Here is a 23,585-nt window from a genome sequence, read left to right on the forward strand (position 1 = left end):
CCAACTGGCTAACAACCAGAGGAAAAGATGCCTGTCCTTTCCTAAACTTGAGTTTCATGAAGACAAGTGAGCTGTCCATTGCCTCAAAAGGGAGCATCTCTCACTGCCACCCTGTTTGCATGGGAATGATCCCACTCGATGGATATCGATGTGATACTGTTGACAACAACGGCAAGAGTCTCTGCTGAAGGAATGACAGGTGAGCGTGTGTGGAAAAGGACACTGCTATTTCAACTCTTTAACCAACAAAGGAAGGTGACATACCCAAGCTGCATCCCAAACATCCTTCTTCACAGGGCACACATTCATCATAGTCTGGGTCTTGGACTTCACCTATACCGTGAGAAGAGTGAAAAACAATTCATTTTGAGTGGAGACATATCAGTTGCTATGAAAGTATGGTGGCGTGTAGCATATTTTCAAGCAAGTCATAGAGCAGTTATGAAACCCAAAATCACCTTTAAGGATCTATGTGTCATTCTTGTTTCCTTCTCTGTTAATTTAAGCAATTAGATTACATTGATTGGCTACAAGTAGAACAGGGTGGGACCATATACCATGCAACTTGTATTGAAGTTAAGCTTGTAGCTTTTATTTATTAAAAAAGTAAGTTCTGGGAATATGGAATTGGGCATATAAATAAATAGGCTCTGTCTCTTCTTATCTGTTCTCCTAAACACTTTTAAAAAAAGTTTTAAATCCTATACTATATTAGTAAACATTAAGAAGAAAAAGGAATGTGTTTTAATTATTCTAGAAATACCTCGTAGCTCTCTTCAGCACCAGATAACGCATAACTCTTATAAAGAGCAGAGAAAGTTTGCAGTATTCTCACATGGAAGAGAACAATAATAATGTGTTGTTTTTAAATCTCCCTCTTCCTATGTAAGATAAGTAGGAAGTGGGCAATAACTATAATATTTGGTTCACAGAACATTTTAATATTTTTCAGGTAGTTTTAGGTCACCAAATCTCTTTGGCTCCTCACAACAAACATCTTGGTGCTATGCTCTCCCTTTTACAAATGAAGAAACCAAGCAAGGCATGGAGAAATCAGACTAATTTTGCTCAGAGTCTCATAACTAGTAATTAAGAAGGGGAAAATTGTTGGCCACAACTAACAGATCCTGATCTAATTTTCTCTCCACTACACCCTACCCACAAACCCTCCACTTAAGATCAATTTCCGTGTGATTAGCTACACTCATTATGTCTTTGGATTATGTCTGGGGAAACCCAGAGAGAAGGTGCATAGGGGAAGAGCGAGGGGCGCTATCACTGTTCCCACTTGATGTATTAGTCATGCAAAATCATCCCAGGCACTGACAGTAAACCAAGAAGACAATTCAAGAGTGTGGGGCATCTAAGGGTACAGTTCCTCCTGCCACCTCCTGGCACAGGGCAGTGGCTCCAGAGCAGCCTTACCTGGTCCACATTTTGACTTCTGGCAGGTGTGGTTGTTGGGCACCACAAAGTAGCCGACCGTGCATCGCGTGCAGACGTGCGCGCTGCGGCAAAGCTCACAGTTATCTGGGCAGGGGAGGCAGGCGTGCCCCTCAGCAGGGTAGAACCCCTGCGGGCAGCTCTCCCAACACAGCCCCTGGTAGAGGAAGCGCTCCTGACCGTGTTTATCTGAACAGATAGAGAGGCAACAAAAAGCGGGAAAATGTATGCAATTAACCATGAAGCTAATATATCATAAGATATTTATTAAAAAATAATACAACCAAGTCTTTTGGCTCCTATAGTACCAGAAGTATACCAATGGATTTAATGAGATGCACAATATCTGTATACTTGTAGCTGAAAAGTTTTCCTTGAGCTCCTTTCAGTGTCCATGGAGGACTCACAGTTTCTTGGGGGACTGAGATCTCATGAGAATAAACAAATACCAATAGACATTTTTTTTTAATGACAGTGCAGTCTTTTAGAATAATTTTGAATTCTGTTAGCAAAATCAACGCTTGTGTTAATTGTCTGAATTTTTGTACTGCTGCCAATTCCTATAATGGCAGCCCACTGAAACACCAGACAAGGCACACCTCTTCGACTCCTTTATGTGCATTCCTGAAAGTTCCTGAACTTCTGTCAGGACTGGACCCTACAAGGAAAGAATCAGCACTACCCCTAGCATGAAACTATGGGAATTTACTCCTAGGTGAAATGGAAAATTCTAATTAGTTACAAACAATTGCAATTAATAAAAATATTATAATCAGTTACAAATACATATGTCAAAAAAAGCAAGATTTATATGGGGGCACCTAGAGGTCTCCTACCCCTACCCTCCTGGAGTTTTTGTTTGTGCTGAGTGTGTTCAGAGGATCCATCTTCTCTGAATCAGGCCCATATGCTCCGTGTTCTGAAGAACAGCTGATCTGTGCTACCCAAAATAACTGGGGCCTACTGTTCACTCATCATGTGATCTGTCACATGAAGGTCCAGAACCACTGACCTTCAAAATGCAAGTCTGCTGCATTTGTGCATAAAGATAGCACTGACTGTGATGTTACCAGTACAGAAACTGAAAGTCAGTATAATGTTAGATTGAATCATATGGAATTGCTAACATTCAACTAGTTACCCATAAACTCGGCACCCTCAAATGGTTTAACCTAATGTTTCTTATTTAATTAAAGCCCTTGTTCAAATACAATTTAAAAAACACACTCTTGGATTATGGGCTCTGAAGCCACCTCTTTCCTGGTGGCGATTTTATGCCAGACATCTATTGGTTCCTGTGGGAACAAAAAAAAAAAACAAAAGAAGGCAGCTTCCATAGAGGTGGTGGAAAACAGTCTGTTCTTTCCATGTTTGAAAGGAGAGTCTTTGAGAAGATATAGTGTGCATTTGGTGTTTCTGCAGCTATAGACCAGTGTTGTGGAGCACAAAACCCTGATCTGGTGGAACCTGGAACGTCAGGAAACCACACAAGAGTTGACCTTACAAGTTATGTTCTTCTCAGGCACATTATGAAAGCCTAGCAAACCCCATTTCCATGACTCATTCAGAACAGATCCTATTTTTCAGAGGGCCAGACTTCTCAGGCCTAGGAAGGAAGATCTAGGTAGGTGATAAGCCTGCCCTCTCTCTACCCAGCAGTTGTACAATCGGTACACTTTGACATGACGTCAACTCAGGACCCAGAGGCTTGGAGGCAGCCTGATATAGAGTGATTTCTAGATACATGTTTGCTGAATGATTGACTGAGTGAGTGAGTGAATAATATTTGGCAATGTTCCTATTTCCCCAACATAGCTAACTGGATCTTAACATAAAAAAATTAACAATCATGGGTTTAGATATTAGAGAAAATGTTCTCCAGTCCCATTTTTTATTGTTTTGATGTGGCTTTACTAATTTAGATAACTTTGGGTTTTATAACTTGGATTTTTAGGACAGAGATTTGAAGGGTCTTGGTATTTAAAATACTCAGACTCTCCATGAGGGGGTTACTTAGATGCCTTGACCATGGCCAGCTTTACCCATAGGCTTGGCCAAGAATATGACAAGATTTGAACATTTTTCTAATAGCCTGAGCAGTATGACAGCTAAGTTTGGTTTGATAATTTGGATACCCTATTGATTTAAATCTCATGCATACATTTTTGGCTACTTGCCAAGAATTTAAATATTATAATTATATGTAGGAGAAGCTTGTTCTATTGTAATAATAGAAGGGCAGATATTTTTGATAGTTGCCAAACCTTTCATGTGACAGTATGAGACAAGGGTTAAAGTTCAGGAACTCCAAAAGAGGTTTAGATTGGCTTTCATTTATACTGAAGTAATTAACTCTTTCCAGTTAATTCCACTTAATTACTGGAATTAATTAATTCCAGTTAATCTCTTGGCAGCTGATTTTGTTAGAAGAGAAGGTGAGCCAGTATGAAGACATTGGATGCCTCCAGGAGGAAAGGAAGGTTGAGGGTGGAGGGCATGAGGGGAGAGGGTTGCTGGAAAGAAGGAAAGAAAGAAAGGCTGTGGGACTCTGACAATAAATTCTGCTTCCTGTAGTTATTGGCTCAATTTGGTAGAGAATACATGGGGAAGACAATTTAGAGTGAATCTTCACCAACAGCTGGAGACCTGCAAGTCTAAAAGCTTTCAGACTTACATTTTTACAAAATTTTACAATTAAGGGGCAACATTCCTACAAAATAATGGGAGAGACTTAGGCGTGTAGATGGGACTTCCAAGCCAGAGGATTTTCAGTGTTTTATGAAAGCCTGTAGATACAGAACTGCATCAGCTCAATCATCCACCTTCTCTAGCAGTATTAGGGGCTTTTGCTCTTAATAGCAGAGAACCCTGCTAATCAGAGCTTGCTCAACAGTACCCTCTGTAGGAAGCCTCCTCTGCTCACTGCAGCTGAAGAGTGTTTTCTTCTCTGACCTGTGGTCAGATTCCTACCATTCATTCGATTTTTAGTATTTTCTTGTTTTATAATACATGAGGACAAACCCCTCTTTTAGACTGTAAACTCTTTGAAGGCAAGTATCATTGATTGTAATTTCCATGACAACTTGTATAGTAACTTATAATGGGAGGGGCACGATAAAGTTTTGTTAACATAATGGATTAAGCAAACTTCCAAACAGAAAAAAAATCAAAGCATTTTATGTGGCGATTGTTTCAAGCAGTGATAGGATACTTAGAACATTGTAGACAGTTGTTTAGCATTTGAGCTACTCCTTAAATTTGTACTATGCATGAAGAGTCAGTGTGTTTTAAATCTGAAAGGGATTTTTGATGCCATCATGTCTGTGCTTCCCTGTTTTGCAAACAAGGGGAAACTTGAGGTGAAGTGAGGAGCTAGAACCCAGGTTTTCTCACTGCTGCTACTGATGTTCTTTCTACTGAACCATTCATTCATTCAGTTATATTGTGTGCTGTCCATATGCTAGACACTGTGCTAGTGCTCAAAATACAACAGAAAACAGGTAAACATTCACTGCTCTTACAGGGCATAGTCTTCTGGACAAGGTAGGTATCAAGTGTGAGGAGGTCTGTAAAGTGGGAAGTACAGGGCTCCAAGCATCCTCATATGAAGAGGGCTTAAACTAGGCAAGGAGAGCAGGGCAACCCTTACTGAGGAAATGGCATTGGAACTGAGACCTAAAGGATGACTAGAAAGAGGTCAGGCAGACAATGAGTGGGAAATATATTAAGTGAAGTCTTTGAACATCTGGAGAAACTCAAACGCCCATAGGAATAAGGAAGTATAAATAATAACAGTAGAAATATTAAGCTAATTTATTTTATTGAGTGCTTCCTATATACCCAGCCCTGCTCTTTTTTTTTTCAAAGATTTTATTTATTTTTAGAGAGAGGGGAAGGGAAGAAGAAGGAGAGGGAGAGAAACATCATGTGTGGTTGCCTCTCACGTGCCCCCTATTGGACCTGGCCCACAACGCAGGCATGCGCCCTGACTGGGAATTGAATTGTCAACCCTTTGGTTGGCAGGCCAGCACTCAATCCACTGAGCCACACCAGCCAGGGCCCAGCCCTGTTCTAAGTGCTTTATTAGTCTATCTCATTTAGTCTTATTTCATTTTTATAATAATCCTAAAAAGCAGCAACCATTAACACCATCTTATAAATGAGGAAAGAAACAGAATGAGCAGGCTGGAGATAAAATTTAACATATATATACTTTGTGTACATAAGAAATACAAAGAAGTAATTTTAATTTATACAAAGAAGTATGTTATTTCCCATTTTTCTACAAAAGCATGATACTCCCAATTTGTTCATTTTTCTCGATTTTATTACAAGCAGGAAGGAAGATAAATAATTCTCTTCCACCAGAAACGCCATGCAAGTATGGTGATGGGGACAACTGACAGCCTCGCAATCAGTGAGAAAGCCCAGAGTGGTGGGATTGTGGAGAGATTGTCTCCAGTCAACCATTTGGGGAACGTGGACCCAGTGTTGCCAGATGCTTCAAGTTTTTAAGAGAAACAAAAAACCCAGGTTTTTCTTTGAAATTTCCCAATTTTAAAATTTGGCCTATATTTTAAATGTTTGATGTAGGTCAAATAAAATATGAATCTGTCCCACATGAGGACAAAGTAGGGGAGAGGCCTATGAGGAGAGTCTGGACAGGAATCAGTGGTCAAACAGCAGAGGATATTTGAGGTTGTAGGTTATAATCCAATGACAGCATAAATTTGAGTTGTTTAAACCAGGAAGAGAAGGTCATATTTGTGTTTTGAAGTGGTTACTTTGTTCTCACAGGGCGCTGACAACTTCTAAATGGCATAGCCCTTGGCTGAGGAGACCTAGACCTGACCTCTATTACAATATTTCTCTGAAAGGCTGAATGTGTCTGCCCTAATTTCCTAAGCTTTTCACTTTTACCTCAACAGACCCTAGCTTTACTGTCTGTCTCATGTCTGACATCATGTTCAGATGCCCTTTCTTTCTTCTCCTCTGGAAAGACATCGCTTAGCTTCTCTCTCATCTCCTCAGGGGCAGCGAGTCTACAATAATGTAAACTTGTGTCCTGACAACAAGCAGAAACTTGGTTGATCACATTCTCTAATGAACAGCTGTCTAATCTCAACCCCTTTTCCCCAGAGATGAAGCTTCTGAGTCAAACCAAATAATGTCCCAAACCAAATGATGAAGCAGCAAAGAACAAGTGACCAACCAGACGCCCTCACCTACTCCACAGGAGGTGCAGTTGAAGGGCCCATTTCCTTGGCATTCTTGGCAGGTGTAGTGGCATAGATGGCATTGGTTCTTAAATTCATGTGTGCCTGAGGGACAGTCCAAAACGCAGCGGCCATCATCAAAAATCCTAGAGGAAAAGCAGACTTTTAGAGTTTGTAAGGGTGACTTTCTGGAATAGTCTTAAGTTTTAGAACATGTAGTGTTTGCGTTTTGCTGCACAAGCTTGGTTTCATTGTTCTAGAAACAACAAGGATGCCTGGGACTGACCATTTTAGACCATGTAGACTATTAGTCACATACATATCCTTGGCCCAAGGTTTGGAGCCAACAGCAGGCATGCCAGAAACGGGCTGGGGATGCAATCCTGATTCTGGTTGCAAATATGCTAATCAGTGCCCGCCAGGATTAAACCCATATTGTAGGCCCCAGCCAAACCCAGCCCATAGTCAGATAATGGTCTTTGAACTTTCAAGACACTAGTTGGAAATTCGAATCCAAGGGCCTTGGAGAAAATATTCTTCCTTTAGGTATGAACATGCTCACACTTTGCAAGGGAAATGTCAACTCTCAGGTCTCTCAGAGGGTAGAATGAAGAACTATCGTACAGCTTAGGTGCTCCTTATAAGCTTGGCCTATGCATATGGCAAGTAATCAATGAAGTCTGATTTTGTGTGTCATTTTTGCAAGCACTTCCTGAAGTATAGGATACCACATCTTTATTTTATGACCATGTTTTCAGTCACTTGTGAGGACAGCACAGATAGCAGGTAAGCTTCTAAAACCCTTGGTTTCATACACATACAATATGTATCATAGTGTTATGGCTAATATTTTCATTTTTCACTTCTTTTTTTCCCTTGTAAAGTAATCCTAAGAGCAAATGCGATTAAGTAAACTATATCCAAGAATTTTGCCCAGAAAAACTGACAATTGTCCAAGTGCAAGAGTCAGGTGATATGAATAGATGAGGTGAGCTGAGGGGCTCAACTCCCAGAGCTTCTACTTCAGTAGCTCCATGGTGGGGAGAGCTGTGAATGTGTATTTTGACAAGTTTCTGGGTGATGCTTATGCTGCTGGCCTAGAGAACACACTTGGAGAACTGCAGCTCCACCTCCTGCTCACTCATAGTCTGAATGGATTTCTATGTAGTTTGCTAAATGATCCCTATGTAATACAGGTGGTACCAAATTGATGTCTTGTAGAGTGTCTTTAGAGTAGTAATTGTTGTATCAGTTGGATGATTAACTGAGTACATAGTACATACATGCTACTGAGGTCATAATGCTGGCATCTAAGCCTCTCTCCCACCTCTCTCCACTCACACTGTACATCACATGGAAGGCCAGGCGTAGGCCTCATGCCACTTGTTCCTGGGGTGGTCCTGGCACTGTTTGCATAGGTAGAGCCAGCCCTAAAATAGGGATAGATATTTCAATTCCAGGCTTGGAGGAAATTGGAGTGGAGTAAGGCTGGCCGAAGAGCATGTTACTGGCAGCCTTCCATCTTGTTCCTGCTCTCTGAAGTTCTGTGTCACTTGCATCTATTTGGACACAGGACAGGATTAAAGCCAACAGCATAAAACAGAAAACTACCTCATTCTCGTCTTCCCCAGGTTCTGGTCACCATATCCAGCACCACTGGGGCGAGCAATCCTTTCGGCCCACTGCAGGGCGTGGAGACTAGCCCTAAACAGACAGGCGCACACATCTGGTTGTCCTTGTCAAAACAGATCCCCTGCCCCATGGCATATGCTGAGAGGACTGTGTTCCCAGCCCAGGCTTTTAGCTGATGGCACTAATGCCTTCCTGGAATATCCTGGGCCCACCCTGCCTCTGCTTTCTGAGCTAGAGGAATTTTCAAGGGATAATTTGGATGCGGCTAGTTAAAAAATCAAAACGAAAAAGCCTCCCTTTAAGAAAAACTGAGCAAGCGCTTTCTGAGGTTTTTAAACAAGGAAGCTATTCGACGCTCTGCCGGAAAAAAAAAAAGAATGGAACATGTTTATTTGTGAAGGTTCATTTTCTTGCTAAAAGAAAAGGGGATGGAGAGCACATCATCGTTTTGTCCTTTATACAAAGATATGACAGATTAGTTGAGGGAGAAATTATTTCTCTTGAGAGGGGCAACTGATACCCTCAACGAAGGGAACCATTTAAAATCCAGAAACTGGGGTGGGGTGAAACATGGTGTCATATTTCTTATGCTGGTACTGGGCTGCCTTTCTTACTTGAGTGCTTAATTTTAAGAAAATACTAAGCACTTAATTGTGCTTTAGATCACGTCTACCTCTACCTTAAGGAAAGCACAGGGGACACACCCAGTTTTTATAAGAACAAAAATTCTTTGTAAAGATTGAAAGGCAGAGAAAACAGCCATGCTTAAGTGCAGGCACTGAATTACATCCTCCCCCGTACCACCCCCCACCCCCGCAACACACCCTCAGGAAAGCTTACTAATGAACTTAAAGAAAAGTACCACTTCCAGTGGCACAGATTTGAACTCATACCAACAAATCTTTCCTAGTGGAGGAGAATAGATACCTTGCCCTGGGCTCCATGGGGCTCAAGCCACCTCTGAGATCAGCAGTCGTCCCATCTGGGCATTTCTCAGACACTCAGGCAAGCTAATCTCTACAGGGAAGCACTTCTCTCCCAAGCCACACATGCTCTTGGCCTTCCTCTAAGCAGTGAACAGTTCTTGGTCCATCAGGGCTCATGGAAAGGAAGAAGGCGGCAAAACCAAATGCCAAAAAGCTGGGCGGAGGTGATGTTCTCAACATTGGCACTGAATTCTCCAGAAGCCCCAGGGGTGTGTGTGTGTGTGTGTGTGTGTGTGTGTGTGTGTGTGTGAGAGAGAGAGAGAGAGAGAGAGAGAGAGAGAGAAAGAGAGAGAGAGAGAGAGATGTGAACTGGAGTGGAAGAGATGCCAGGGCAGAGTTAGCTGGTCCTCTGAGCTGGTTGTTAGTTTGGCCTAACTAAAGCCATCATGAGGGCACTTAAAGTAACTTATTGGTGCTTTAATGTTTTAACAGAATGAAATCTTGCAAAAAGCCTTTTTTTCTGAATTGTTTGAAACACATCGAATAAAACTTTTAAGAGGCGGTAAGAACAGAGGTAACTTTTAAATGCTTTTAATTAGTTGATCGACTCTAACTACGTCAGGGCTACATTGGGAGATTAGCTTGGGCAAAGAGGACCGTGGCCTTCCAGAGCTCTATGGGTTATATAGCAGAGACAAACTTCCTCCAAGTTTTCAATGATCTTGAAGAATCTAAATCCAAGAGTTGATGAAAATGTAAAGGGAAAACTAGAAGTTGAAGAGAGGGCTCTTAAACTTTTGATTTCCAGTAAAACAACTTCAGAGTTAAATTATTTTTAAGTTTTATTATGGAAAAATTTAAACACATATAAAATAAGCATCACAGTATCCCCATTTATTCTTCACTCAGCTGCAACAGTTATCGTCAACACATGGCCGTTCTTCATTTCAGTTCCCACTGATTCACTTCCTTCTCATACGGTTTTGAAACTACCTCTAAGTTAGACTCCTTTAGGGATGAATTTTATTCTGCCACAACTGGAGATATCCAAAAGCTTAAGGATAAGAAGAAACTCGAGGAGACCAACTATCCTGGTTATTCTGTTTCCCCTTCCTGCTGCCCGGATCCGTTTACAAGCGTTGTGTTGGAGATGTGCTCACTAGGCACTGCATCGCCAAGCTCACTTCTCACTTGCAAGTGGTGTTTCTCATTGGCCTCTGCTTAGTTTAAGACCAGGAGAAACACCAGCAGGATCTGTAGGTGGGAGGAGAGACTGGAGTATTTATTCCAGCCAGCGCTGCAACTCTGCTTCCTCCTTCCATGGTTCTGGAGTGGCTGTGTTCTCTTCAGCTCCAGTTTCTACAAGGAGGGACCCCTCAAAACCCAGAACTTATTTATGAAAAAATTGTGTATTTATTCTTACATGTTTAAATTTCAGTCACTTTCTAAGTACTCTCCATTTGATGCAATACACCTGTTGAGACATTTTTTCCACTGCTCAAAACAGGTTTGAACTCATCGATTTTGATCCCTTTTAGTGCTCCTGCCTTTTTTTGTTTTGCATCTTCCACATGCAAAACATTTTCCTCTGAAGACTTTTTTCATCCAGGAAAACAAAAAAAAAGTTGCTCCACAGGAGACTGGGTAAATAGGGAGGGTGCGGCATAGAGGTCATGTCATTTTTGGTCAAAAAATGCTGAACACTCAGCAAGGCATGGGCAGGTGTGCTTGAAAATAACCCATCATGAGATGGGCAAATGGGTTCAAAGAGTCTTCAAAAAAATTTCACTGAAGCCAACTGAACACAGCCTCTCACCACGACGCCAGCTGGCACGCCGATACAGATGGGTTCTTAGAACACCCACCTAGTGGGGAAAGCCTATAATACAAAGGCCTGCCCTCCAGAAGATAATTCCAGTTTCTTTTGGGTTCACCCTTGTATAGGCAGCTCCTCTTTCATGGCTGCATCTTTCGCTTCAGGCCTAGGGGGTTAAAGCTGCCCCACCATTGCTTGTCTCTGAGTGGGTTACCCTCCCTTGACTTTGACTTTCTGAGTTACGTGAAAGGATTCATGGGCCTTGAACCTAACTCAGAGCTGGACAGAAACCAAGTGCTCAAGAATGTCTTGAGACCTGGCTGGGCAGCTAAGTTGTTTAGAGCATCGCCCCCATATGCCACGGTAATAGGTTGGATTCCAGTCAGTGCACATGGAAGAATTAACTGATGAATGCACAAATAGATAGAACAACAAACTGATGTCTCTCCCCACCCCCCACTCTCTCTTAAAAATCAATTGATCAATAAAAAGACTGTTTTGAATGGACCTGATTCCACTTAAGGAAATATTTTGGCAAATACTTTGGTGTACTTTTCAAGAACAAATAAGTTGACATCATCTTTTAAAGTGGTTTCTTTCTTCTCATCTTCTCAACCCCATTCCAGGAAAATGCAGGTAAACAAAGAAGTCAGGTAGTTCATTGCCATGATATAATGCCCGTTCTTGGACATATTTGCAAGTAACTGACATCAAGGAAGAGAAATGGGGAAAAGAAACGAGTAAGCTCAGAGAGATGAAAAGAAAATTTTTCCTGTGGAACAAGATTTCCTTAGGAGTACATCCTGGTTCAAGATTCATATACATGCATTTCCTTCCTCAAAAGCTAAATCATGGGCTGCTGAAACAAGTTAAACTACCCAAATGGCCCAGGAGGTGTACCTCTGATCTTGTACCAGTGGGCTTAGATATTTTTTTAATGGCCATTCATAGTAGTAGAAGTTTTTCTCACTTCTGGTGAGCCCGAGGCAGTCATGACTTCTGGAGTGTATATAGGATGAAGGTTGGTGCTTTATTAAACAACTGCTAAATGTCCCCTTTGTTCAAAGATGTCCAAACATGCAATGGAATTTGATTATTGATATGGTAAGGAGTTAGAGGAGAAATAGGACCTTTTCCGAAAACTGTCTATATAATCGTATTCCCTGAAGCCGCTTTAAAGCAAATTCAATATTTAGAGGCATAGATACCTCAAAGAGACACTTGGAAAATGTTATCATCGTTACCATTGAGGATACTTAAGACTGTTCTTGTGCCTCCCTCGCTCCTTCCCTCCCTCCCGCCCTCCCTTCTCATTTTGAGTGAACTATCTGGAGAACCAAGCCCCTGATATTTATTACGTACTTCATAAAGTTCAATAAAACACACATATATTGAACTATTACTATATGTTGATCACTGTGGGGGAATAAAGAGACAAATACACGACAGTTCCTGGTCAGGATATTAAAGTTCTGAGGGAGAATTAGAGGCAAGGACCACGTAGGGCAGAGGGAAAGCCTGTCCCAGGGATTCACCTGCCACTGCAGCAGGCTTGGTCTGGGGAGAGACTCCGCTTCCTACACAATTAAGCAGAACAGTGGCAGGCTCTGCACACAGCCAGTGAGTCAACAAATGTTAAGTGCTAGAACCAGAGGAGTGTTGACTAAAAACACAACAAGCTCACAACTCTCTTCATTAGAAATTTTCAATGAATTAGAAATTAGATAGATGCTCACCCCATTCAGATACTTGCTATTTCCTCATTCATTCACCTGTCAACAACCTGCCGTTTTCCTAGCACTGTGATAGATAATAGAGATACAAAGATGAGTGTTTCAAGGAGCATATAATCTAAAGAAGGGATAGATCTGTAAATGAATGTCTTAAAATGTCACAGTTGCTCTTATGGAAGTTTATACAGAGCACAGGGGAACATAAAAGAGGAAGAAGTTAATTCTACTGGGAAGAGGTCAAAAAATGCCTTCATAGAACAGTTTATCCATGACCTGATTCTAGAAATCTGAGTCGATATTTGCTCAGCAGATGGGGATGATAGTTGAGGGGTGCAGGAAGGGATGAGGCACTAGGCATCAAAGCTACCACCACCTTCATCGATGAGAAAGCCCCTCTAGTGTCCAGGGTACTGACTCCTGCAGTGGGTACTGGGCTTCCTGGGGAGAAGATGCTCTGGACCACGGAGGTTACTGTGTCACGGGAAAGGGTTTGATTCTTTCTCCTGCAGTTCCGCAGTGTGCCTGCAAGCAGGTAAGCACCTTCTCTCTCCATCCTACAACCGTGGGCTAGCAGCTGTAGGAGATCCTGAGAGACCACTCACCTTGTGACAGGGCAGCCAGTGCAGTGTTCCTGGGTCGGCCCCCGGCACTTGGCACATGAAGCATCACACATCTGGCAGCGGCCATATTCGTCAGCGTATTCTCCTGGGGAACAAAACCTAGTTGTTTACCTCATTTCTACGTGGCAGTGGGCTGTCAGTCTGAGAGCAACCAGACCTGTCTGTGGTTGCCTAAAAGCAAAGGAGACAATACAGAGAGAAGGACCCTGAATGGCTTCAGTTGCCAATCCTACATCCTGACCTTAGAATAACAACTGTTCCTCTCCCAAGGGCCCTGGAAGTTGGAACCTCAGAAAATCATGAGGCAATGACATTCTTTTGGATCTAGTCAAAATGTGTTACAGAATTTATAAGTAGAGAGAAGCCAAGGGGGCTTCCTACAGGACCCCTTCGCTGAACTCCTTCTGACTTTCCCACTTCAGGCTGAAGGCTTATGGCCCACAGAGACCCCAGTCATAGCCTTGGTTCAAGTTAAGCAACAAGCTGGACCCACCTAGATCTTGTCCTATCATTCTGGGGAGGATTGTGATTACTTGTTAAGAAGGGGAGTTGAAGCTTGGCTGACATTTGACAGATGTCAGCGGCACCTCACCCTGAAAGAGTAACAGTGAAGAGATAGCCAGAGAATTCTTCATTTAATTGGAAAGCTTATCTTTCCCAAAGAAAAATATACACGAGGCAAGTCCACAGAAGCAAGTCCAGCCCCACCAACTTCTTGTAGGTATTTAAGAAATTACTTTCACGGCAAGGGTGGTAGAGAGAGGCAAACCTCATCAAAAGTGATAATCCAGTGATGGGTCTTTACTCATTGAATTCAACCCTCTACTCACACTATACTCATCCTTTCCTCCCATCATCTTAAAAGAAGTTGACTTAAAGAAACTTAAGTTCTTTCAGTCTGATCCAGAGGCACTTTGTGTGGTTTCAAAACTGATCATGCTGAGGAACTATAGATTCAGATTTCACCTGAATCACAGGCTTCACTTGCTTCCCACCCTAGCTTTCACAGCCCTCCACGCATGCCTGAACATTGTCAATCTAAGATCCAGCCAGAGTGGTCAGGTGGCAGGACTCGCTTATGGCTTAATCAAGTAGCGTTACTAAAACTCTAAGATTCTCTGCCTGGTTTATTGTAGCTGTGTGGGAAAAAACCCTGGGAATACAGACTTGACTGGTGAGGAATGGATGGAAGTCCTCTCCTTTACCTTTCCCCATAACTTTCTGAATGAGTACAGTTGGGTAAGGTAAACCTTGTATATACAAATTGTTCACTTACTATCACTAAACCACAAAAAATGAGTGAGCCTTAGAGGGGGTAACCAGTGGGGACAACACATGGAAATGTGCAAGTTGTTCACTGCACTAGGCGCCTGCCCAAACTGTCACGTGGAGTTGGAAACCCAGCCCGTGTTGATGTCACCATGCCCTGGCAACTGGTGGTCATTGCCTCTTTCTCTGTAGGGGGTGCTTTTTACTAATTCACACAAAGATGTTAGATTGGACCATTTGCATTCTTGGTAATCAGTAGTTCCAAGGCAGAAAAAAAGCTGGGACTTCTGTTTAGTAGGAGTGTTGATTTCAAGTTGGGAATCTCACTCAGTATAGGCATCATATTTATGCAGCCTTCTCTATTTTTTCAGGCTCCCATATTCCACCTCTTAATTATTACCCTTGTGTAATCTTTTTGCTTGTGTCAGGAGGCACATCCAATTGAGCAGGGTGGTTATCAGTTCAGGCACCAGCAAGATGAAGAGCAGAGGATCTGGGGCAGACCGGGTAGGAACAAGTAGAGCTTGCCTACATCACTTATGCTAATAATTTGTGTAGGATGATAGCTACATATCTTTCAAAATATATGTCCTGAGTGGAACAGGTAGGGAGGAGTGTCACAGAGGCTTCTAAACACAAAGAAAATGTTTTCAAGAGACATGCTGGATCATAGCTTGTTCATTCATTCATTCATTCTATGGATATTTGGATATTTTTTGAACACTTATATGTCAGGTACTAGGTGAGATTTAGAGATATACAAATTAAAAAAGCCCTGCCCTTGGGTTCTCAAAGACTTTTGAGAATGATTTGTAAGGGGATATTTGCAATCCAAATGCTAGCCAGGAGCCTTCAACTTCCTTGGACAGTCTAGATTAAAGTCTAAAACAGAAGAGCAAGGGCATACACTGAACTCTGCTAGACGTATAGGCAAAGACCATTATTTTGCCTTGTCATTGGTGCCCATAAAAACTGACACCGTGGTTTGGTTCTCCTAACTCTTGCCACCCATCCACCCTAATCTCCATGGTGTATTAGATTTAATGCTAGGGTGGGTTTTTAAACTAAATACACTTTGTTCTGCTAAATTGAATGCTACTTAGATGGTTCTGAGTGTTATGCCATATCTACACCCAAACTCTCCCTTGTAGTTACAGATGACTCATGGTTAAATCAGACAAAGATTATTCAGATGTTACTGTGGAAATTTTCAATTCTTGTGTCTTTTGTTTGCTTTTTTCTTGGCTTCCATAAGCCAGTAGGTGGCACTGATATCCTGGCCTCGTACTTCCTTGATCTGCTAAACTATATCATTGCCTCTGTTGACACTCAAAAAGAAACCATCACCTTAGATGTAATCATCACGTATAATTTCCCCATCTCTGAGATTTTAAATACCCCCTTCAAACACAATCTTCTTATGCTCCACTATGGTGAGTTCACCCCAGTTGATCATCCTTTCATTCATCTTTCTAGTTCCCTCTTGCATTTCTCACTGGAGCTAAGTTGAATCACTCTAAGACCCAAGTTCCACCCATTCCTTCTCAGAAGGTGACCACACTACCTAATTTACTGATAAGATACTGAATTTCCCCAGCATCATTTTTCTCAATGTCAATATTTCTTTCTATCTTCTCTTTCACTGTCCTCTTGTCTCCCATCTCAGAGGAAGGTACATCTCTCTTCCTGGCAGTTGTCAACTCTCCATCTAATGCTCTTAATCTTCCCTCAGGCTATGTCTCCACCAGTATCTCTATCTTCAATCTTTTCTCCACATCTCTCATTATCCTCTGATCTACAAATGTTCTCCACAACCTAAAACCTCGCTAAACACTTTTCTTCTTTGATAAGTGACCCTTCAAACATGTTTTTCCCTCCTACCATTTGAAAACAAAATGGAGAAAACCTCATAACCTTGAAGATTATGTAAGCAAGTCAGCGCAGGACGCTTAACCGCACCTCTTTCCAGTCTGCACGCCTCTTAACTTTAGAGAAAACTCTGGCTTTAGAACAGATGAGAATAGAGGGACCTGCCTTAATTTTCATAGTTATGTGGATGTCCAATTAGTTATATAAACAACTGCCCCAGCCCTTGCAGGCACAAGTTTCCTACTACACATTTGAAACCAAAAAAGCCAGATTCCAAGGACATAGTGAAGTTGCTTTTTTTTTGGTTGTTGGAGCTGCAAATTCTTCTCATCTGTCTTTGTTGCACAATGAAGCTGAATGTTTATGACAGGAGTGATATACAAAATTTTTAGAGAGAAATCATTTTTAGCACAGACGTCTGGGGCCAATATTTTGTTCTCCATCTCATCCTACAAGCTCTTCCTTCTGGTGTCTTCATCCATTATTATTATGTCCGAATTGTCTTTCTTCTGTGATCAAAAATTTTTCATTCCCTTTTTAGTTCCTTTTTCATCTCATCCTATAATAGTTTAAAGGACATTGAAGAAGTGTCCCATGGGGAACAATGATGTCTCAAAAGTTGAAGACACAGTTTAAAAATTAATACTTGTAAATTTAAAAATTTACAAGTAAGTGGTGTGCTCTGGTTGTTCCACCTCTTGAGAACATTACAGCATGTGTTTGTGTTAACAAGTCTAAGTTACACATAAACTTTGTGCAATCATCCAGAATAGGTAAACATTTATTATAGCATGCACAGCTACTAAAAATGGTTGAGAATAATATAATAAAGGGCTTACCTAGCCAGAAGAGCTTCATTTCTCTTCAGAAATGCTATGCCTTCTTTTGTGCTTCAAAATATTTCTCTATTGATTAGAGCCAAATTTGTTGTAGAGTTTAAGCACATAAATATATAAACTGAATACATTAATAAACACACAGGCAGATAGATTATCATGTGAGTCTGGAACAATTGTTTTAGCAAGAGTGATTGGTAAGAGAAGATGGGAGGAACATTTGAAAAGAAATCAGCCATTTGGTTTTGGAGCTGGTTGTTTCAGTGAGCAACATTGGGATAGACCTCGTAGACCCCTTCTTACGCACTGTCGCTCAGATGCCAGGAACCAGAGTGGGACTTTCCTGAATGAGTACGAGCACAAATGCTAATCGAATGATACAATATTTTTGCAAGGATACCAATACCTAGTTTCCAACCTAAGATACCACTGTGTAAAGATAGTTTGCATGAAAAGAAATCTATATATTTATTACTTTCTACCAGCTACAATAAATACTCAGTTACACTTTCAACTAGTTATATACGAATGAAATAATTTAGTTTTTAAAGCATCATTGAACGTGAAGTTTTATAGGAAGGGCCAAACTATGAGGCCATCTACTTCATATGGCCAATATCTTCACTTAAAAGTCTACACCAGTGACTTTCAATCATTTTAATCTCATGGCACACATAAACTGATTACTAAAATTCTGCAGCATACAAAAATATTTTTTTGCTGATCTGACAAAAATAAGTATAATTTTGATTTATTCACAGTGGACAGCTATTGTTGTGTTGGCTGTTGTCATTTTTTTATTTGACAGTCTAAGGGAAAAGAGGTCAGAGCCCCGTAGTCACGTATTGCATGCACACTGGTTGAAAATCACTGGTCTATACAATTATCCAGCCTTAAAAGGAAGGACATCCTGACACAGGCTACAACATGGATGAATCTGGAAGACATTATGCAAAGTGAAAGAAACTGGTTACAGAAAGACAATACTGCATTATTACATTTATATAAGGCACCTAGAATAGTCAAATTCAGTGGGACAGAATGTAAAATGGTGGTTGCCAGGCTGGAGGGGAGGGGAAAATGGGGAGATATTGCTTAATGCATATAAAATTTCAGCTGGGGAAGATGAAGACGTTCTGGAAATGGATGGTGGCAATAGTTCCGCTGCAATGTGAATATAATTAGTGCCATGGAACCGTAAGGTTAAAATGTTAAATTTATGTTACTGTTATTTTAGCACAATTTTAAAAGGCCTATATGATGAGCTTCTTTCTTTCTCCCCAAACTTAATATTAACTAAAAAACTCAGGCCTGTCTGCCCTCTGGGATGGGTCCAAAGAGCACCAACCATCTTGGGGACCAGTCCATTGAACTGAGGCTTAGGAGATCTGTGAGAATAGTACTAAGTGGATAAATGGATAAAGCTTGTGCTAATGGAGACAACTGACAGATGGAACACTGTGCTTTTTCTTTTTAAAGGCAGAATGAATATCCAGCAGCTAGAGGGAGAGTTCTGCTTCTACATACTGGAGATGTCTGGGGGACACCGCTTTTCTATCTCATCCCCTGAACAACTTCTCCTTTTCCTCCTCCACAGGATTTTCTGATTGCCCAGACTTATGTCTCTTAGTCTCATTGCTTTTTCATTCTTGGGGGGTGGGTGGTGGTGGTGGTGGAGTTTACCTGTGTGGTTTGTGCAGATGCCCTAAAATGTTACTCTGGCCCTTGCACTCCCCATGGGTTGGCGCTCCATCAAAAAAGGATGGATTGAAGAAACTGTGGGTCCAACACACTTGTAAATTTTTAGCTTACTTTAGTCTGTACATTGCCCAAAGATCAGGGGATTAAGAGTTGATGCTTTTCATTTCCATTGTTATTGTGGGCCCTGACCTCAATTAGGATGAAAAAAAAATGTATCTGAAGTGAAGTGTAGGCCAACACACCTGAATATGGTGGTGATATAGCAGTCACACAATGAATAGCACTCCCATTCATTGACCCTACCATGTTACAAATGCTATTCTACGTAATGTTTAACTTAAACAACAGTCCCTTTTATACATGAGAAACAGGCTCAGAGAGATGAAAAATCTTGCATCAATTCATTCAGGCAGGGAAGTGATAGAGTTGCGCTATGACCTACGTATGTCTGAGTCCATGTTCTTTCTGCCCTATTTCCCTGGTACAAATTCATTTCCCCTTTGGTGTTCCAAGTAGCTTTGCTATATATGAAAATACAGAACTGAGCACATGCCTTTTCTGAACCACTCGGTGGGGCAAGGGTATCAAAAGGGAATTCATTGTGAAGACAAACGAACTTTGAACAGGCTTTCTGCACAAAGAAGATTTACTCAGTGATTGAATATACGCTCCAAATTTATATTTTCTCTGATAAAATGGCCAGCATTGATTAAAATGCAATTATATTTATCCAGTTGAGATTTTTACAAGCTGTTTGTTCTGTCCACTCGCTTAAAAGCACCTAAGAGGAACCCAACAATATTTTTTTAATGAATAAAATAATTGGTCGGAGCTCTGCACAAGGATTTTCTGTTTGTGTTGTCTGAAAACAAAATAAACTGGCTCTTCAGAAATAACATAACCAGAATTATAGTAACCTCTTTCCGGTCCCCCAATTTACATGAAAATCTAGTATAGATGGGTTGGTTCCTGCAAATCTCGTCCTCCTTTAAAAGAATTTTGCATAGCCTCAATGTTAGTCATTCTAAGTCCCAGCTTGAGGATGCTAAAATTAAAAAGGCACTGAACAGTTGGTTGCAAGATCAGATAGATACAAGGGGAAGGGGGAACACAAGGCATGAGTGTGATTGTTATCTGCAATTAAACAAAGTTAATTTACAAGGCCTATCATTGAGTCTGCGGAGGAAGAAACCACGAACACTTTCCTGTTCGCAGGGTGTGGTAGGTAGAAATGCATTTATTGCCTGTCTGAGGTATGTAAGATATCTTGCCGGCCTCCTTAGTAGGCTGTCTGTGCAATTGCTGTAAGTGAGCCTAGCATTCCTACAGGGTCTCTAGTGCACGCAGTCCCTCTACTCCTCAGGAATAGGATTTTATCCCCCAATGTTCCCACTATTTGTGGCTGCAGAGGGACTGCGCTCATGGGGGAAATTGTCTAGTAGCTGATGCATCCACAGTGAGGGGATATGTGGGACTCAGTACGTGCTGACCGAAGGAAGTGAACAGGATCTGAGAGAATAACTTGCTTACCTTTTGGAAAACATCACTGATAACCTGAGGCAGGTTACGCTGAGAGGCTCTTACTGAGAAAGTGAATGACTTGAAAGGACAGTTTGTTGACTGAGTTTCTCTGTAAATCTATGAGCGAGCACAGCACAATCAAGTGCTGAAAGCTATACCATTTCCTTTCACTTTGGAGGTGATGAAGATGGCAGGTGAAACTATCGGGATTGCAGCCCACTGAACCACGATCCTGGCTTTTTTTTTTTTTAGCTAAACAAGAGTCCTTGAATGTGGATGGATTACAGCCCAAAGTTCTTCCTAAGTAGCTTGAAATGATCAAAATATTCCCTGTGGTGGTGTAAGTCCTGAAACACAGGCACAAGTTCGAGTCTTATTATCTTTCGTTTCTGTGGTGACCAAAAGAGCCGCCCCAAATGCTTTTATAACTTGCTTTTAAACCCTTCAAAGTACCAGGGCACTCACTTCCCTTGCCACAGTGCCCCATGAGAGGGAACATCTTGCAACTACCCTCCTTCTCTTCCTCTGGATCTATACACCAAACGTGCTGACTTTATCTTTCCTCTCCCGCATTCCCTTCCTCTTTCCTCAAGCCCTGTCTACTGGCACTAAAACATTGCAGCCTAATCACTTAAGCAACCAAGCAGAACGGAAACAGAATCATAGACATGGAGATCATTTGGAGGGTTATCAGTTGGGAGAAGAAGGGGGAGAATGGAGGAAAAGGTGCAGGGATTAAGAAGTACAAATTGGTAGGTACAGAATAGACAGGGGGATGTTAAGAACAGTATAGGAAATGGAGTAGCCAAAGAACTTATATGCATGACCTACAGACATGAACTAAGGGGAGGGGGATTGCCAGGGAGAATGGGGGCTCCCGGGTGGAGGGCAGCAAAACAAGAAAAATTGGGACAACTGTAATAACATAATCAATAAAATATATTTGAAAAAGAGAGAAAAGAATGCTCCTGGAAAGAGAAAGGAGTTGCATTCCGAGGCTGTGGCTTCATCTGTGCTGTAGCTGGTAATTGACAATTTATTTTTTTATGGGGCCGTCGGTAACACTGCCCATCCATGAGCAGTGGATGCTGCTAAAACAGGCCTGCATGGAGCAGGGCACCCAGAGTGCCTTAGGCTCTCAGTGGCTGGGGAAATATCCGATTTCTCAGGCTGCCTGACGTTTTACTGGGAGTGACCAAATTGTGCTTATTAAAAAGCCTAGGACTGGAAGTAAGGAAGGGACTGAAGTTTGCAGTGTGCCTACGGAGTGCCTGCATAGTAGAAAGCACCATGTTGGGTAAATTCACAAGTTTTGGAATCATCCCCACCTGGGTTTGATTTGGGCTTCCTTCTCCAGCTGTTTGGCCTTAATTAAATCGTGTATTTCCCTGATGTTCCTCTTTTGTGTATTGTGGATTATACTCTCATTCTCATAGAATGTGGTGGGGATCAAACAAGAAAACAGGCCTAAAGCACAGTGGACAGCAGAAAAGCTAGTTATAATTATCAGGAACTTTGAATATGTCACCTCATTAATCCTCCAATAATATTGTGGGATAGGGGCTTCATCTCCATTTGACCAAATAAAGAATTTAAACATCAGAATAACTTTCTGAACATCATTTGAACCTGGATTTGACTGGATTCCAAATTGCCTTTTCCACCACCCCTGAGGGGGCCTGAAGAGCAATATATTTGCTGCATACATTAGTAACAACGAGGCACCTGAAATTAATGACCCTGGAGGCTGAGAACACAATTCAGCTGCGAGATGCAGCCCATGCAAGTTAATCTTTATAATTGGCAGCTCCCTGGAGCTGGCCTCCCTGCACCAGAGCAGAGGCAGCTTTTTTAACACTTCATTGTGGAAAATTTCAGAGCCATGGTGGTGTCCTTCTCAGGCTGCTGAAAAAGTTTGTCAGAAAGAGGTGAGTCCCTGTAAGGAGGGACATACAAGGTTTCTTCCCCACAGGGTTTCTCTGAGAAGGTTTAGTGCATGGGATTCTCAGTCCCCTGTGAAGTGGGCACTACACTTGGACTACCTGCTCCTCCTTCAGGTGAGTGGCTGGCAGGGACTTTGCTTCCCTTTTTGGCAGGTATTGGGACAAATTGCAGTTTTTTCTCTCTCAGTGAGGGTGGAGCACATAAACAGGAGAAATGAAAAATGGGGGCAGTGTCGTATGTTGTGAATGTGTGGGTGATCTATATTGCGGAGGGGTGGTAGTGTTGTTAGGCAAGAGGCCTGGGAACTCCTGTATGTTAGAGAAAGAGTCTCGGGTGTTTTCCTGCCTACCAGCCTCCTTCTGCGCGGTCTGCATTTTCTCAAAGCTTTAGACTCTGTCCAGAGCACAGAATGTGAGACCAGAACCTCATCTGGCACCACCCTAGAGAGAATGCCACTCCCCAAAGATTCCTCTTATTTGCACTATGTTTGGATGACCATGAGCTGCTCTCTTCCTGCACAGACAGGAGCAAGGCAGGACACAGGGGAAGTACATGTATTTGCAACCAGATGTCCTGGGTGTGGATCCCAGGGCCGCCTTGTGCTACTTCTGAGAACTTGCACAAATGATAGGGCCTCTCTGAGCCACAGTCAACTCATCTGTAAAATGGGAATTATCACAGCTATGTCATCAAATTGCCAGAGGGATTACATTAGTTAACACGTGAAATGTGCTTTGTAAGATACTAGCACACAGCAAGTGCCTAATAGACGTTAGCTGTTGCTGCTTCAGTGAGCACGAGCAGGTCCCTCAGACAGGCAGCATGGGAGTGAAAAGACCTGTAGAGTCACTCAGACCTCAACTCCTTATTGTTTGTGTGGCTTTGCAAATTTATTTTGCCCCAGAAGTTCTAGGTTCCCTGTTATTTTCTTGCCTATTATCAGATAATGTCCTTTTTTTTTTTTTTTTAAATTGAGGTTGATTTAGAAATGATGGTCAATACAAATAAAATATCTGGAAAAGATTTCACTTCTCCATAATTGTTCAGGGACCACTGAGA

At 41.8% G+C, this 23,585-nt stretch overlaps 1 protein-coding gene across 1 annotated transcript in view; it reads right to left on the reverse strand.

Moving 5' to 3' along the window:
- Window positions 1–23,585, reverse strand: part of PCSK5 (proprotein convertase subtilisin/kexin type 5) — a 413,154-nt gene that overhangs the window by 77,646 nt on the left and 311,923 nt on the right. Inside the window, 4 exon segments of the mRNA XM_054583010.1 lie at window positions 265–333; window positions 1,426–1,632; window positions 6,669–6,805; window positions 13,369–13,471. Coding sequence (XP_054438985.1) covers window positions 265–333; window positions 1,426–1,632; window positions 6,669–6,805; window positions 13,369–13,471 — 516 coding nt within the window.

The sequence above is a fragment of the Pteronotus mesoamericanus genome, unplaced genomic scaffold, assembly GCF_021234165.1.
Source record: "Pteronotus mesoamericanus isolate MK-2021 breed Mesoamerican mustached bat unplaced genomic scaffold, CSHL_Meso_final contig_73, whole genome shotgun sequence".
Classification (NCBI taxonomy): domain Eukaryota; kingdom Metazoa; phylum Chordata; class Mammalia; order Chiroptera; family Mormoopidae; genus Pteronotus; species Pteronotus mesoamericanus.